Source organism: Columba livia, chromosome 12 (genome assembly GCF_036013475.1).
Source record: "Columba livia isolate bColLiv1 breed racing homer chromosome 12, bColLiv1.pat.W.v2, whole genome shotgun sequence".
Lineage (NCBI taxonomy): Eukaryota > Metazoa > Chordata > Aves > Columbiformes > Columbidae > Columba > Columba livia.
Window position 1 is genome coordinate 7,590,896 of NC_088613.1, and position 15,016 is coordinate 7,605,911.

General features: G+C 45.4%; 1 protein-coding gene and 1 long non-coding RNA gene across 9 annotated transcripts in view; one reads left to right on the top strand and one right to left on the bottom strand.

The window, feature by feature from the left end:
• The window catches only part of DOCK11 (dedicator of cytokinesis 11), an 80,155-nt gene that overhangs the window by 27,231 nt on the left and 37,908 nt on the right, over positions 1-15,016 (bottom strand). For 5 of the 8 annotated variants that reach the window (XM_065077647.1, XM_065077648.1, XM_065077641.1 and 2 more), the window contains exons 23-35: positions 13,762-13,851; positions 12,189-12,307; positions 9,949-10,018; positions 9,746-9,871; positions 9,120-9,191; positions 8,515-8,661; positions 7,924-8,007; positions 7,402-7,513; positions 5,766-5,804; positions 4,087-4,265; positions 1,915-2,031; positions 1,128-1,203; positions 724-827 (exon numbers count right to left, since the gene is read on the bottom strand). In XM_065077647.1, coding sequence (XP_064933719.1) covers positions 724-827; positions 1,128-1,203; positions 1,915-2,031; positions 4,087-4,265; positions 5,766-5,804; positions 7,402-7,513; positions 7,924-8,007; positions 8,515-8,661; positions 9,120-9,191; positions 9,746-9,871; positions 9,949-10,018; positions 12,189-12,307; positions 13,762-13,851 — 1,335 coding nt within the window. The remainder of the gene's footprint in view (positions 1-723; positions 828-1,127; positions 1,204-1,914; positions 2,032-4,086; positions 4,266-5,765; positions 5,805-7,401; positions 7,514-7,923; positions 8,008-8,514; positions 8,662-9,119; positions 9,192-9,745; positions 9,872-9,948; positions 10,019-12,188; positions 12,308-13,761; positions 13,852-15,016) is intronic. The other 3 variants (XM_065077645.1, XM_065077644.1, XM_065077642.1) reach the window with 1 other exon arrangement.
• LOC135580705 (uncharacterized) lies at positions 912-8,623 on the top strand. The gene is made up of 3 exons (XR_010475652.1): positions 912-1,037; positions 2,156-2,211; positions 8,488-8,623. It is a non-coding gene; the product is annotated as an uncharacterized LOC135580705 (long non-coding RNA).

Below are 15,016 nucleotides of genomic sequence, written 5' to 3' on the forward strand. Positions count from 1 at the left end.
AAAGCCAGCAGGAGCCCAGATAATCTTTGCCTTGCTTGTTGTAGGGGCCAAAGTTTTTAAAGATGCATCAATTATTCATGCCAGCCCAAGACATCTGGAAAGTGCCTTGAGGAAAACCAGGAGCTGGTCTGCACAAATACCTGATTTCCATGCCTACAATCTGCCAATAAGCAGAGTACATGCTGTTTGAACAGTGGGGTCAGAGCTCTTTTTGATGTGACCGCAGTCTCCTTGTGCCAGTTTGGGGCAGTGGTTATTAGCCTGTGGTGATTCTCCTACAAATAACTCATCTTCTCTTAAGTCGGTGGCCACTGGCAATCTTACATCACGGTGCTTTGCCTCCCAGCCGTGTGTGGAAACCAGTTCCCAGCACTGCGCACTGGGCACTGGCCAAGCTGAGACCCATCCATGCACAGGCAGCACATCTGAGTGTGGATAAATGCACCATAGGAGCAGAGATTTTCCCCACGGATTTTGCCTTTCATCTTTGATAAGTAATTTGTTGACAGTTATATTTCTGTCTCAGAGATGTTTGAAGAGAGAAAGCATACCAGACCCCTGAGTCTGACCTCCTCTGTTAAACATGAATCTCGCCAAACAGAGGCATTTATAAGCTGGCCTTTGAGAGCATTACCACAGCAAACTCCTTTTCCCTCCCCTTATTTAACACAGCCCACAGACCAGTGCAGTGAACACCATTCTTTCTAACCCCAGATACGTTACATTTTCACTCTGATCTGGAGAACTGGTCACCCCCTCTGAGTTCAGGGATCCTTTCGAGTCCTCTCGCTTTATTGCATGGCCATTTGGAAGTGCTGCTCCACTGGCTGGGAAAAAACCAAACCCCACAATTAACGCCTTTGCAGCTGCACTCTTCAGTGCATCACTGACAGCATCAGACAGCACAGAGAGGGATTGCCTAAACCCCATGTCGAAAGCTGATTAATCTTGAAAGGACAACTGGGGTGACACCGTGTTTGGGGAAAAGCATACAGACTCCAAGAGGTCTTCTGACAGATGGTTATTTCAGGTTTCAGGTAATGGGTCTCGGGGGCTGGTAATAGTTACTTTCAAATAGTTATGTTAAAAATAAATGGGAAAGTTAAAGTTTAGAAAAATTAATTTACCTGGATCTTTGTCTGCAATCAGGCTGGATCTGTTTGATGGGGATGCGAAACTGCACATGAATTCATCCCTGGATGTCTGTAAAGCAATATGAGGTTTTTGTGACCAATGGAAAATAACACCTATTCTCTTATAGAAGAGAATAATGAAATTAAAAAAGGCGAATTAGAGCAGCTTTTAAAAAACAGATGAAAAAAATCCATTTTCTTTCTTCCATAACAAGGAGACAAGTGACTTGGGGAGGAATACAAAGAATAGCAGAACATATTAAATTAAGTCATAGTAGCCTTTTGCCTTTTGTTTTTCACCATTTGAGTTGAAATTTTGAATTGTTTTTTTCTCAAATGCCTTTTGTTGTTGTTGTTGTTGTTTTGCCCAGAACAAGGTGGAACAAAGTCCAGTCTGCAAGGCTAAGCCTGCCTGGGAACCACACACAGCCCTCAGGCAGAGGCAGCTCCCCAGATCAGCTGCTGAAATCCCAGCCTGAGCCCTTTTGCAACTCATTGCACTTGGAGGGACTTACCATACCTGATAGCACTACCCATACCATACAGGAACACATTAAACAACAGCAAGGAAAAGGGGGCAGTGCCCAGTGCTACAGACAGAACCGAGTCACCAGAAAAGCCAAATTAAAAGAAACAAGTACATTTTGGCACTGTGGGGAGAAGCAAAACACACTTATTTCTGCAGCTGAGCCTGGCTGCGGGCAGTGGAAGTCACACAGGGGTGTGCGGGGAGAGGAGGATGGAGGAGGAGGGCAAAGAGGCTTCGCTGGGCTTTACTCACGGGACTGGAGGCGGCGGCGCAGGAGTAGAGAGCCTCTCGGCTGGCCACGCGCTGCAGGTTCTCCAGTAGCAGCCCGAACAGCGGCAGGTACAGCTGGGCTATTTTTGCCTGCTGGTTCTGAAAGAAGACAGGGAGAAAAATGTAGGTAAGAGACCAGGCTTTCAATAGGGTAAAAGGTGGAAAATCTGGAGCCAAAACATATATAATTTTTTTTTTTTTTTTTTGGTTACACACTTTATAGGGTGTCTGAGGACATGAATTGGCTTGGCTTCTCATCTCCACTTCCAGAGCTGCCAGGTAGGTATTACCCTTCTAGCAGCAAGCTTGGGGCATTCAGGGATTTTGGGAGCTGAAAAACATTCTCAGTCATACAGGATGTGTGATGAACTAAATCCCGGATTTCCTAACTCTTTGATAGGCACTTCACTCACATGGCTTGATATTCAAGTGCAACACCCAAGAGCAATGAAATAAAAACATTTGCTCCGTGCCTAATGCTGGCTATTGCTTCCAGTCAGGGATTCTCCATAGCAAATGCTTCTAGGTAAAACAGTTTGTAGGAACAGATAAATTTTAATTAAGTGATACAGATCAAACCTGGACAGGGTTGCCATGATGTAGGGCTCTCTAATATCCACTTCTCTTTTGTTAAAAACTTGTTATTCTGGACTTGATAGAAAGGTTAAAAAAATAAAGGTTTATGAATTGAATTGCATGTTTTAACTGATACAAGAGTTCAGGTTTTTCTTCTGATTCATTATGATAAAAGATTAAAGAAATATTGAAAATGCCCAGGGGTTGAAAAAAACCTCTCTCAGCCATTGATGGAGCTGGGGTTTCCTTGGCTGGGGTGAGACTGCAGCACCAGAACCTGCCACGCTCAGCCTGTCCTGCCCGTGACATGTTTTTTTCACTTTGGTGTCTTGGGACACCAGCTGAGCATCCTGCCCTGGCTCCAGGCAGTTTCCTGCTTATGCAGCCAGGAGCACAACATGCGTACAAAAATCCAGAGGGACAATTTTAAAGCCAGTGGTGTTTTTGAGGAGGCAGGAATTGTGCTGCATACGGAGGGGGCAAACAGCTCCTGAATTAGTGTGAGGGTTTTCAGGCACCCAGGAGCGCAGAAACAGGCTGCCTCTGGCTCAGTCTTGACAGAGAGCTGGCAAATCTCTCCTTAAAGATCAAGTCTCGCCAACTACCACAGACCGCAGCTTTGTTTTGATGGCAGTGCAAGTCACCAAGGATGATCATGGCAGAGAAAAGCAAGTCCAGCTCCCGCTCAGCCCTTCCAAACAAGCAGAGAAGAGAGAAAATGAGAGGAAAGAGGAGAGAGCAGAGAGGAGAGAGCAGAGAGGAGAGAGCAGAGAGGAGAGAGCAGAGAGGAGCTGGCTCTGGGTCCATGCAAAAGGCAGGAGCCCAGGACACATTTGGGTCACTTCTCCCACCGTTTGTGTCCAGGAGGCTACCCACATTCCCAGATAAATCCCAGGAATAGAGCACACTAGGAGCAATTCAAAGAGCTCTAGACAGGCATGTTTTCAGCCTAGAGCAAGGACAGGTAGTGTCTGCACAGGGAGCTCAGCCCTTTCAAGGACATGGGTCAGCAGAGAGCAGCATCAAGAACGAAAACAAGCACAACCCCAGGCTCTTTCAGCATCACCACACACGGAGCCTCCGACCAAAGAAGGCTGAAAGTTACCCAGCGGACACCCTGCATCTCATGAGAATCCACAGATCCTCTCTTCTGATTCACTAATTAGTAGAACATGAAGCTGACTTGTAACAGGAATCAGTCCTGTTTCCTAATTACAGCATATTATTGCAGGATATTAATTTAAGTCCAAGACCAGAAGAACATTGATGTTGCTTAATTTTGTTGAACAGCCTCTTGGCTAATGACACTTTCAAGTTCCTTAATGGCTCAGGGTTTTATAATCTAAATGCTCTGCATAAATAAGAGTGCTGCAGTTATCTGATGGCATTGTTTGTGTTCCTACATCACTTCTCAGAGCTATTTCTGTAATGCCATAACAATCAGTTACTTACAACAGTTCCCTAAAAAATAAAGAGAATACCCTTAGTGTACCACACAAGATCTAAAGCTCTGACACATGCATTTTTTTCACAAAATTCAATAATATTATGTTTAAAAGCCAACAAAATATGCCTGACCTTGTGCTGGTATCTGTTGTCGAAGGCATGCTTTATCAGGAGATTTTTTAAGACTGAGATGGCTGTATATCTGATATCATAGTTGTCCTGCAAGGCAACAGAGGCTTCTCTGAGAAGCATCCCCACCAGGAAATGATGCTTGCAATAGTCATCAGTTAAGCTGTATTCAAGATTTACATCTGAAAGAAACAGCAAGGCACTGGTTAAGTGAATTGTTCCAGGGATCTGTTCAGAGCAAGACATAATGGTTATGTAAGACAAAACAGTCTCCGAGTATGGTTCATCACTCTGTCTCCTACAGTGCGCTGATCTTTTAATAAAGCCTGAACTGACTGCAGTTTTCTCTATCACTGAGTTAAGTCATATCAAAGAACTTGGCATCTTCCAGCTAATTAATTTCAGTCCTCACCACTTCAGCAGCATCTAAATGAAGGATTTGTGCAGTGTGATGCTTTGCAAGGACTAGTGCTCTGAAGAGTAAAAGCCAGAGATGGATGAAACGGAAAAGGATGGCATGACTTATTGCCGGGGGGTTGCTTTGCTCCTGACTGAGGGTGATCCTGTAAATCCCCCAACTGCCCAGGCAGCGGAGGTGCTAATCCCCACAGAGCAGCTATGAGGGTGGTGATGGGCAGTGGAGATGGTGGTTTTATCACAGTGGCCCAGCCCTGGCAGTGCCTCTGCAGCTTGCTCCACATCCTCTGTGCAATCTGCATTCCTTCTCACCAGGTCAGAGAGCAGAGAAAAGGCAAATACTCCTGCTGGGATGAGGGATGCAAGCAAGGATGTAGCAACAAGTGATCGCTACTGCATCCTCCAGCAGTTTGCACAGCCGGGCTTGCCAGCTCCAGAGAGCCAGGACAGGGTTCTGGGCAGCTGTTTGCCAGAAACTGAGACTCCCTCAGCTTCCCACCAGCAGATATTGAAAAAAATCTCCTTAACGGCTGCACTGACTGCCAGGAGAAAGGCAGCTCAGTACCTAATGACCTTGGTTAACTTGTACCCTGCATCTCAGATTCAGGCTATATACAGTGATCAAAGGAGCGGCTGCTATGAGGGTAAGGCGTCATTTTCATTGACTTTCCTGGATAATGCAGCAGAGAAGCGACAGAGACACAGATTTCAGTGCAGGGTGTGTGCGCACTTGGGCTGCTATGAATGACCTTGCCCTGACACCATTATCTCCATCAGGCAATCCATATGTCTAACCAGAACCACAACAGGCACCATTTGACTGTTGCATTTTGGCACTAAGCCTCCCAGAGGGACAACCCCAAAGTGACTTCTTCCCCTAAAGGGTACAGATGTTGTTTGGTCAGCTCAGACTTTTTCATTTTTTTAACAAAAGCCCACAGATGTGAGACTATTTCTGTGCTAAGGCAGGATGCATACACACATCTTTGAAAAATCCCAGTCAAAGGGCTCCAACAGCTCTGTGGCTGCAAAAGGTATTTTTAGGTTTGTTGATTCATAAGTAGCATTTACTGGTTTGTGAAAGTCTGATTCAGAGGAAAGAGAAAGCAATCTGTAGCATTATCTAGCTTTCACTGTTAGTCATGTTAGCAAATGATTAAGTGTCACACATCATGGTTATCCCATTAGTTGGATGCGAGCTAGTTGATTGGAAGCTACATGTTTAATTCTACCTTAGAAGATTCAGTGATCCCAGTTGGACCTACCTACTGAAGTGAACCGTTCCACAGCAAATGAAAAAAAATCTAATTCATGTGTAAAAAGAAAAGGGACAAATAAAAAGAGAGCAAAATAAACAGGAATAAGTAATGTTCTAAATCCTGGAGAAACGGGAAAGTACATCATGTTTTAACATTATTCATAAGGCTATTGCTTAACTCCTAGCTTCTGTCAGTCTCTTGGGTTTTTTGCTATCACACAATTGCAAAAACAGTCCTGTGCTGCTGGTTGTGACGTCAAGCTCGGTGGTTTGCTCTGGCTGATGAAATACACATGTGCCCCAGGCAAGACGGCAGGGACACAGACCAGGAACCAGCCCTATTGCTTGAGATGTTTCAGAGAAACTGCTCCAGGATGCAAAGCTCCAACTGAACAGGATGTGGTCACAGGGATGTGCTCTGCCTCTGCTGCAGAAGCCCTCCTTACTCACCTTCCCAGGGGCTGTTCCTTCTTTTCTCAGAAACAGAGTAGTAGGGAGCTGGCACATCCCCTTTCTTCATTCGAGTAAGCTGACAAAGGGGTGAGGCATGCCAGCAGGATATCTCCTCACCTCTGAGCCTGCTGTCCTCTCTAATCACAGGTCTGTCCATAAAACCAGACAAGTTTGCAATGGAGATGCATCACTGCGTGCCTCTGCTGGGCAGGCAGTGCACAGGCACCTCTGCAACCTGAGGACAGGCTGCTCTACTGTCAAGACATGAGTGTGAATGACAATTGCTATCACTATTTTAAAGTATGCACCTAAAAAATAAAACCTCAACTGGTAGGTCCTAGTCACAGTAAAACACGGGAGAAAAGATGAGCTACTCTTACAGCTTTTCAGTTTAACCATCCCAAAATGCAAAGGTGAATGTTAACCAAGAAAGAGCATCCTCGTGTTATTATGCCACTAGCAAGCAACGGGGAAGGACTGTAGTTGTTTTTCTCTTTCTCAGCCTTTTCTAGCGGTGACTTTGTTAAATTATGCCAGGCAAGTAGCCAAACTGATGTAAGTGTAAGATTAACAGCTGGTCCAGAAAGCTCTGAGTGGTCAGAAACATACCAAAATAAGGGAAACTTCACAGTTTGTGTTGCTTCTACCAACGGGATGTAAAAGGAACCACTGTGGGATTTGTATGGCTGCACCCTGAGGCACAATTAAATATCCCCTCACCTGCATCAGAATAAATCCGCTGGTTTTTCACATGGGGGAATCCCAAATTTCGCTCTCCTCTCTGGTATTTATCTTGTCAGGCTATTAGCACCCAAACCTGGCAATCTTTACTGTATTTATCTAGCAGAGATGAGAAATCAGGACCCAGAGAGAATCCCCTGCTTCTCAGGGGATGCTGACACTCGTAGTAACAAAGGATTACACTTGCACGATTTGTGTATTTACTGAAATAGGGGTAATTTCTTTTGGATAGTCCCATGCAAACTTGAATATAGGAAACACTGAAAAAAACTGACCGCATATCATTCTAGAGCAAAATTGAGTAAACCAGCCAGAATAGCATAGGTTACTGTAAATCAGGCTAACCAGGAAATAAATCTCCTTGACACCAAAACAGATTCCATCTGGTCAGAATCCATCAAGACTAATAAATTATAGCTCTCTAACCAGTCTATTGAGAAAGGACATACCTTGAACTCTTTGCAGCTTGGGTTTAGAAAAGGTCATTGGTAAGTTCAGAGGAATGTAGTGCTCGTGATTGCAAATGGTTTGAAGAAATTCAAACTTGTATTCAACCAGCAGCTGAGGAGAAAAAGAAAGAAGACAAACACAAACTATGTTTTCAGTTTGACTCTTTTGCTTCCAGTTCAACGTGTTTGTACAAGGATTGGGGAATCTAAATAGTGTTTGATGAAATTCAGTAATAACTGGCAAATTTTTGTGTTGTTCCCCCTAAGTGTCAGTGCATATAGCTGTCACTTGGGACTTCTTTACCTTTTTAATCTAGACTATTAACGTATCTCTCCTTTAGTTCTGACTCTTTACATTGTTTAAAGCTCTTGGCCCAGACAAAGAGGTCTTTGCCTCCAGAAGACTCTGCAAGAATAGTGTCTGAAAGGCCTCCAAATGTCACATAAAACAATCACTACAGAGTTTTGATTGACATACACATGTACAACTGCAAACCACCTTTCAAGAAACATACTTCTTACCTTAGGGTCTTTTGGGCTGAATCCCGAAATGTAATCATTTATCAAGTTAAAAACAAATCCTCTGTCCATAAAGGTCAAACAACGCTGGAGAAAACATAGCAACATGTGACCAATTGTTAAAAATAAAAGCAATCAGCCTAAATCATCTCCATAGTACCATCCTTCCAGCAGCCAGATTTGATCCTCTGGGCTGCTGCTGACTTTCCAAAACATACTTGATTCTGTTTCTCTGAAATTATTTGGATGACATCACTTAAGTCTCCAGTGGACAACAGGAACACTTAAAAAGAGACCATATGTATTTCTTTTCAGGTTTTGAACAGTTGCTAGGCGCGACTGAAAACCCTAGGTAACATACAGAGTATCACTCTCTCTCAGAAGTTTTCTTCCCTAGGAAGGTTTATCCCCTCCAGAGTTATCATCATCTTTTCAGTTTCTTCAATGAAGAAGTATAAACACATTTGTTTGCTTGCTGCTTATTTCTAATTGTTTGTGATTTTGTTTGTTTGATTGTTTGTTTGCAATTTTGTTTGTTTGTTTGCTTGTTTTTTCTTCTGATAAAAGCCTGGGAGAAGGAAATAAACTGCTGACCTTCAGGAAGTTGGCCAAGCTAAAGTTGACATTCCTGGACTCTTCGGGGATTTCATTATAGCGAATGGTCACATGAGGAATGATGGCGAGCAGCAAGGAATGCAGGGCGTGCTGGTAGGAGTCGGGGAACCGCTGGCCTCTGGGCAGCTGAAACCAAAAGCACGTCCCACACTCAGTGCTGCAAACAGCTGGGGAGAACCGCGCGCAGGCACAAGGTCCTTTTAGCATTCGTTTATGTTATTTCTTAATAAAACATTGGTACAAATGAAGTACTGGCTGAAACTGCAGTAGATAGTAACAGAAAAGAAGGCTGCACAAGCCCACTTTCGCTCTTCCTCTTTTCACTCTCAGCTGTAATTTAGAAGTTCCAGATCTCTGGATGCCTCATGCAGCCATAAGGAGATCTGGAATTTTTAAATTACAGTTGAGAGTGGAAAGAGGAAGAAGGGAAAAGTAAAGTGGAGAAAAGGGAAAGATCCGGCTAGCTGTTCAGCTTGTGAGGGTTTTTTTTAAGAAACAAGTTACATAGTTTTTCAGACAAACTTTTGGAGGAGAGTTTGTTTGTGATGGCTCTGTAATGTAGCATCCAATAAATTTATTTTTACCTTGATTTTGTTTTCTTCCAGTAAGTACATTGCCATTGACTTTGCCAGTGCTTCAAAGAAAAACCACGAGTACTAGAATGAACAAAGAATACTATTATTTTTCTCAGCAGGATCAAACATGTTTGACTATGTGGGGAAACAGCAATGTGGGAGGGAAAGCTCAAATTCAAATGGCATTTTTAAAGCACGGCTGAGCTTGCACAGGGGGCTTGGCATGGGTGCATTTGCAGGAGTCCTGCCAGTCTTGGGGTGGGAATAACAACAATCCCCTCTGCACCCCGGTGTGCCCTGAACGGAGCCAGAAGAGTTTGGAGTGCAATCCCTGTAAAGGCCCAGAGGGGCAGAAACTCAGTGAGCCACCCTTCATGTGTGGCTCAGAGAAAATAGATAAAACTGGCAAAACGAAAAGCCCTTTGCTGTGTCCTGTTGTGAGCCTTAATACAGCCAGGTTCCCTGCAAGAATTAATCTCTGCTATAAGGGGAGAACCTCAAGGATGTGGATGTGAGGAGCTGTCCTGGTAGCTTTGCTCCTGAGGTGGGTTTGGATGGGTGGAAGTGTTGGGCTTTATACAGATCCCCTTTTCCTCCCTTGCACCCCTGGCAGCCAAGTACTGCCAATACTTCACCTTGAGTAGCTTATTGATGGCTAGAAAATCTGCTGACTGCTTCAGGATGGTGGCCATGGAAAGGACCAGGATTTCATGGGTCATCTTCGCCTGTGTGACGCTGGGTTTCTCAGCTCGAAAGACGTACTGAGGCAAGAGGAACAGCGTTAGCAGTGTGCCTGCTCCCAGCAGGGAGTTTTGCAGAGTGGTGTGTCATGACTGACCTTTATGAAGGAGCGCAAGTAGTGGTCTAGACCTTCTTCATGGCACTTGGACACGATGTGCAGAAGAACCCTGAGGAGAAATGTGGTTTGTGTTCAGCACGCAATGCGAGGGCAAGTTCCTCCTGCTCAGGAAAGCAGACACCATCTGTGTCCTATCTTATCCAACCCCAAAAGCCTCACCACTGGCACTGCCTGATTTGCAGATAGCCAGTGTTTGCTGGCTGGCATCCCTCACAACTCCTGTGGCTGCCACAAGCACAGCCCCTCGACAGAGTGCTCAGAGCTGAAGTGGCCACCTTGGTACCAGACCGGGTGTCGCCCAGACCAGCTGCCTTCAGTGCTCCAGGCTCCCTGTGCGAGCAGCTGAGGTGGAGCATTTCTCTGTGGGGGACATATCCTCTTCTTTGGCTTGACAGGATTAAAGCCTACAGCTACCTAAATTCACACTGCAGTGAACATTAGGCATCTGAATAGTGCTCAGGTGTTAGATAAGTCAAAATGAAAAATATTAAGTTAATCTGCTCTGCACTCCATTCTCTTTGGCTGCATCTATGGACCTGCTATATGGAGAACCAGCCCGTTTTCCCCTCCTGCACATACTGCAAATTCATCCACACCGTACGGCTGATCATGTGTTGAGTCCATTCTCACTGGGAGCCCTTTCCTAATGATGAAACAAGTGACAACTACTGTACTACTGCACCAAGTCTGCAAAATGAACACAAACCCCTACAGAATCTCTGTTGAGAAGGGAAGAAAAAATTCTCCATCATTATTTAATTCTGATATCTTCTTGCATCCCCTGAACATATTAATTTTGGAAGGCTCTTTTTTACTGAATTTGCAAAATTTGCTCCTTGTTACATGCACTGGATTATTTTTGGGCTGTTGCCTTGCAGTTCACTCAGGACAAGCAGACCCTGGAGAACCTGCCAGCCCTTTGGAAGCGCTCCAGGCCGCTGATGAAGGCAGCCAGCGCCTGGTTTCCCCAGCCAACATTGGGGATTTACATTCCAGTCCCAGACAGAGGGAACAACAAACTATTACACATTGTCACAGAACCCACAGGCCAAACCACAGGGAGGAGCTTACAAGTCATTTATCAGATAAATGGAGTTTTAAATTTCACTTTGAAAGACTGGATGAGAAAACAGTTGTCATTGAACGGAAAGCTACTAATGAACTGGAAAGCAACAGGCCAAACTTTGAAAAAGTCTCTGGAAGTGAGGATGGGAGCTGGTTGCCCAGCAGGTAATGGGGGTCACTTGTTCTCTTGTCCTTGCCCTCTGCTGATTCAAGCCAAGTGGGATTAGAGTGCTCCACACAAGAGAAGTCTCCACAACCTGCACTACATGGTATAGGACTGTGATTGCAATGGGCCCCGCATCCCTGAGGGACCAGGGCTCAGGCTCCAACCTCTGCTTTCATGGGAGTGAGATGCTTTTGGTACATGGATGCACAGTGCCTCCTGGAGTCAGAGGAAGATCTCCACGGAGTGGCATCCAGCATCTCCCTTTACATTGCAGCACTTCATCAAGGATGAGCCACGGGAGGAAGATGGATGTTGTAATGAGTGTATCCAGCAGTTTAAGGGGTGTCATGGCCAGAGCTTGGCAGCAAAGATACTTTTGCACCTCTTGCTCCCTTTGGGCCCTGCACAAGCCTGCAGACAGCAGAAGCTTTCTGTGGGGATCAGGCCCTGGCTGGTGCTGCCCTCTTGGGGCTGCAGGCACGGCAGAGCATCACTGAACAAATCCGCTTCTGGCTGTATGTTCTGAGCCAACACGGATGTATGTAGTGGCTACTTGTACAGCATAACACACCCAGCGTCAGGGTATATTTAGTAATACTTCTGACACAGGGGGCTGGTGTGCAGGGATGAGATCAGTGCATCGCTCCCATCTGCAGCTGGGTTGTGTCCGGGAGCTCTGAAGCCTTTTGACACCCCAGTAACTTGTCTTCCCATCCATAAACCTCTTTTCTTTGGAAAAACAAAACAGGATAACCTTTAAAACACCACATTTTTTCCAATGCAGCTCTCAGGACAAGTGCCCCATGCTGCCCCAGATGTGCCAGGAGAAGCCAGCAGCTGGTGTTTCACAGCAAGGGAGCCAGCAGCAGAGGACAGGCAATGCTGCCACTTAGCACCTTGTACTGGGAAACCACACCCTGCTTTGCACTGTAGTTTGTGGCCTTGTGTTTGTAATTGGAGAAAACTGGATGGTTCACCAGATACTCACATGGTACAGTTGACAGCTACTTCATCTTCCTGGGTCACATTTGTAAGGACTCTAAATAGTTGCATAAGAATTACAGGTAGAAACTGAATCATTACTTGGATCTCCATGGCGTGCAAACACTAAAACAAATGTTCAAAACACACTTTTAGTTCAACATTTTGCAGACGTTAAATATTTTCAGTGCACAGATATTTCTGTGGCAATAGGACAGGCATTAGCAAATGCTTCAGCCTGCGAAAGGACAGGAGAACTCGGACCCATAGCAGCACTTGCTGCTTGCCCTCCACCTGCCAGATCCCAGCTGCCTGCCTTTGGGGAGCTACCTATATCACTCATGGCAGGTGTTGATCCTCCTATGAGTTAATTAGAGGCCACATGCTGTTATTTGACCCCAATAACCCAGAATTTAAGTCTGAAGTTTTGCTCTCAACTCTTCTCATCACTTGTGACAGTTCTCCGAAGAGAATAAGTCCCATTTTTACAAATGCCTTTGGAGCATGGAAACCTGCTGGTCGGTGACTTGCAGTGAGATTTTTCTCCAAAGGGCACAGCTTGCTATTGGAAACAGGATTTAAGTGACTTGATGAAGGTCAAGATCACCTGGTGCATACACCCTCCACGCATCTCACAGACCTCACTTGCCTGAATCTCATATAATGAGTCTAGGAAAGACAGTGTGTTTCATTTTCAGTTTTCGAATTTGCAAATCTAACGAAAAGTTCTTAAATTTGTATCTAGGTATTTAAATTGCTGAAATTATTGAGGTATTGGTGGTAAGAAGCCCTCATGTGTGGTTCCCATGTAAACATCTCCCTGCCAGACGGCTGCAGCAAGGCCGCTGTGGCTGCGCAGGGCTGGGACCTACCCAGTCCCTTCACGAAATGCTCACAAAGAAGTAACTGTTCCTTTTACTGCATGGCCTCAAAACCTGCCATTATTTCTATTTCTTAAAATATTTATACGTTATCTGAAACACATCCAATAACTTTGTGGTGATAAATCCCTGACACTGGAAGCGAAGCTTTTGCTATGGCAGCACTCCGAAAAAGAGGCAGTTATGGGAGGAAACAAGGACAGTAAACAGCCAAGAAATATATTCCCTGAAGAAGCCTTTGCTGGACCTGCACTGAGGCCCTTACTCATGCCACAGTGATTGCCAAAAAGCTGGGTCTCGGCCACAGGTCATCTGTGGTCAAATGTAACTAATTGATAATCTCACAGATCTTTTTCAGCCTGAAAAAAAATCCTGTTTTGAATGGAAAAATTCCTGAAAATGTGAGATTGTGCTACAGTTTGAAGGTTTGAATCAGATCTAGGGCGGGAGGAGCGGAGAGTGCAAGCCCACCGAGAGGAGGGCTTGCCACCAGCGATGCTGACTACTTATTGACTATGAAAGGCGGTGGGAAGCAGCACACAGACAGCAGATCTTGTGTCAGTAAGCAAAGGTAAGGATCCTGCACAATGCACAGGTCCCAGTGCTGCAGCCAGTGTGTGCTCCTGAAGGGCAGGGGTCTGGGTATTTACTGGTGGTCTGTAAAAACACCAACAAAGCCCACTGATGAGAACTGTTCACCTTTAGGTATTTAATGAGCTCTCCTGGGACTTCCTTAGCTCCCCCCTGAACCAGCTGGCAGTACTGGAAGAATTTGTGCAAGTGCATGTCCTGGAAGAGAAGAAAAACCAGTTAAATGCAGCAGCCTCAATGTTTGTCAACATGTACTCTGCAGCATACACCCAAAAATCTGCTGACATACCTGTGGCAGTGGGCCATGTCTCTAGCAAGCCCCGTGTCACTACCAGTGGCACTCTTGGTCCCCAGTTGCCATCTCCCAGCCCTACAGTACTGCTCCATGCCCTTTCCAATGCACCCAGCCACTCCCCATCCCCTGGCTCCCAACTAATCTGGAGATCAAGCACAAAACTGCCAGCAGTCGTAAAATTTTCCTTTAGTTGCACTACCCTGAATCACAGTGTCCATCCAACACTGGTCTGGAGAAGGGGGAGCCCTCCTATCCCAGCTGCCTCACCATCTGCCTCACCTACCTCCCACTGTCCATCTGAGGCAGTCTCCTTCCCATTCCTCTCCCTCCTCTTCCAAGGTTAAATTTAATTACTGGGTTATTTAACTCTGAAAAGCATCTGTGAATGTAATTTGGTGAGGAGCGGAACTACTGTGCTGTTCTCAGTGCTGTACAGAACCAGTAAGACCTTAAAACAGATTTAGATGTAGCTGAAAGTGAGTTGCTGTGAATGTAAATGCAGGTGATTCCATCCAGCACAGGACAACAAGCCCTGCCAGGGGCATTTCCCCTGAGCAGCACTGACAGGAGGTGCCCCAGAGCAGGTGCTGGGGATCTTTGCTGCACATCACATGAAGCTTGGGGAAGTCCATCACTATCATAAGATCACAGAACACATGAAGACTTGGTAAAACTGCCTGACCGGTTTCAAAGGGAAATTGGGACTCTTGTTTTCTTGTGTCTGCTGTTGTCAGAAAACATTTTTTTCCTAAACTCCATAAATAGTCTAGTATTTGGGGAAAACTCCCATTTCTACCAGTTCTTCTCTCTCTTGCATCATCAAAACAGGTCATTTGCTCAAATGTTTCCTTGGTCTTGCCAGTTACAGTGCAATTAGCTAAGAAAACATCACCCTCTCCCTTGGTTCATTCATGTACACAACTGCCTCATCACGTCTAGACCAAGGAGCAGATTCCTGCAAGTAATCCCAGACCTGCTGCTGCATGAGCATCTCAGTGCTGCTCTGCAAACACAGGTACCTCTTTCCCACAGCACCCATGGCACAGCAGTAGTAGAGATACAGCAGTT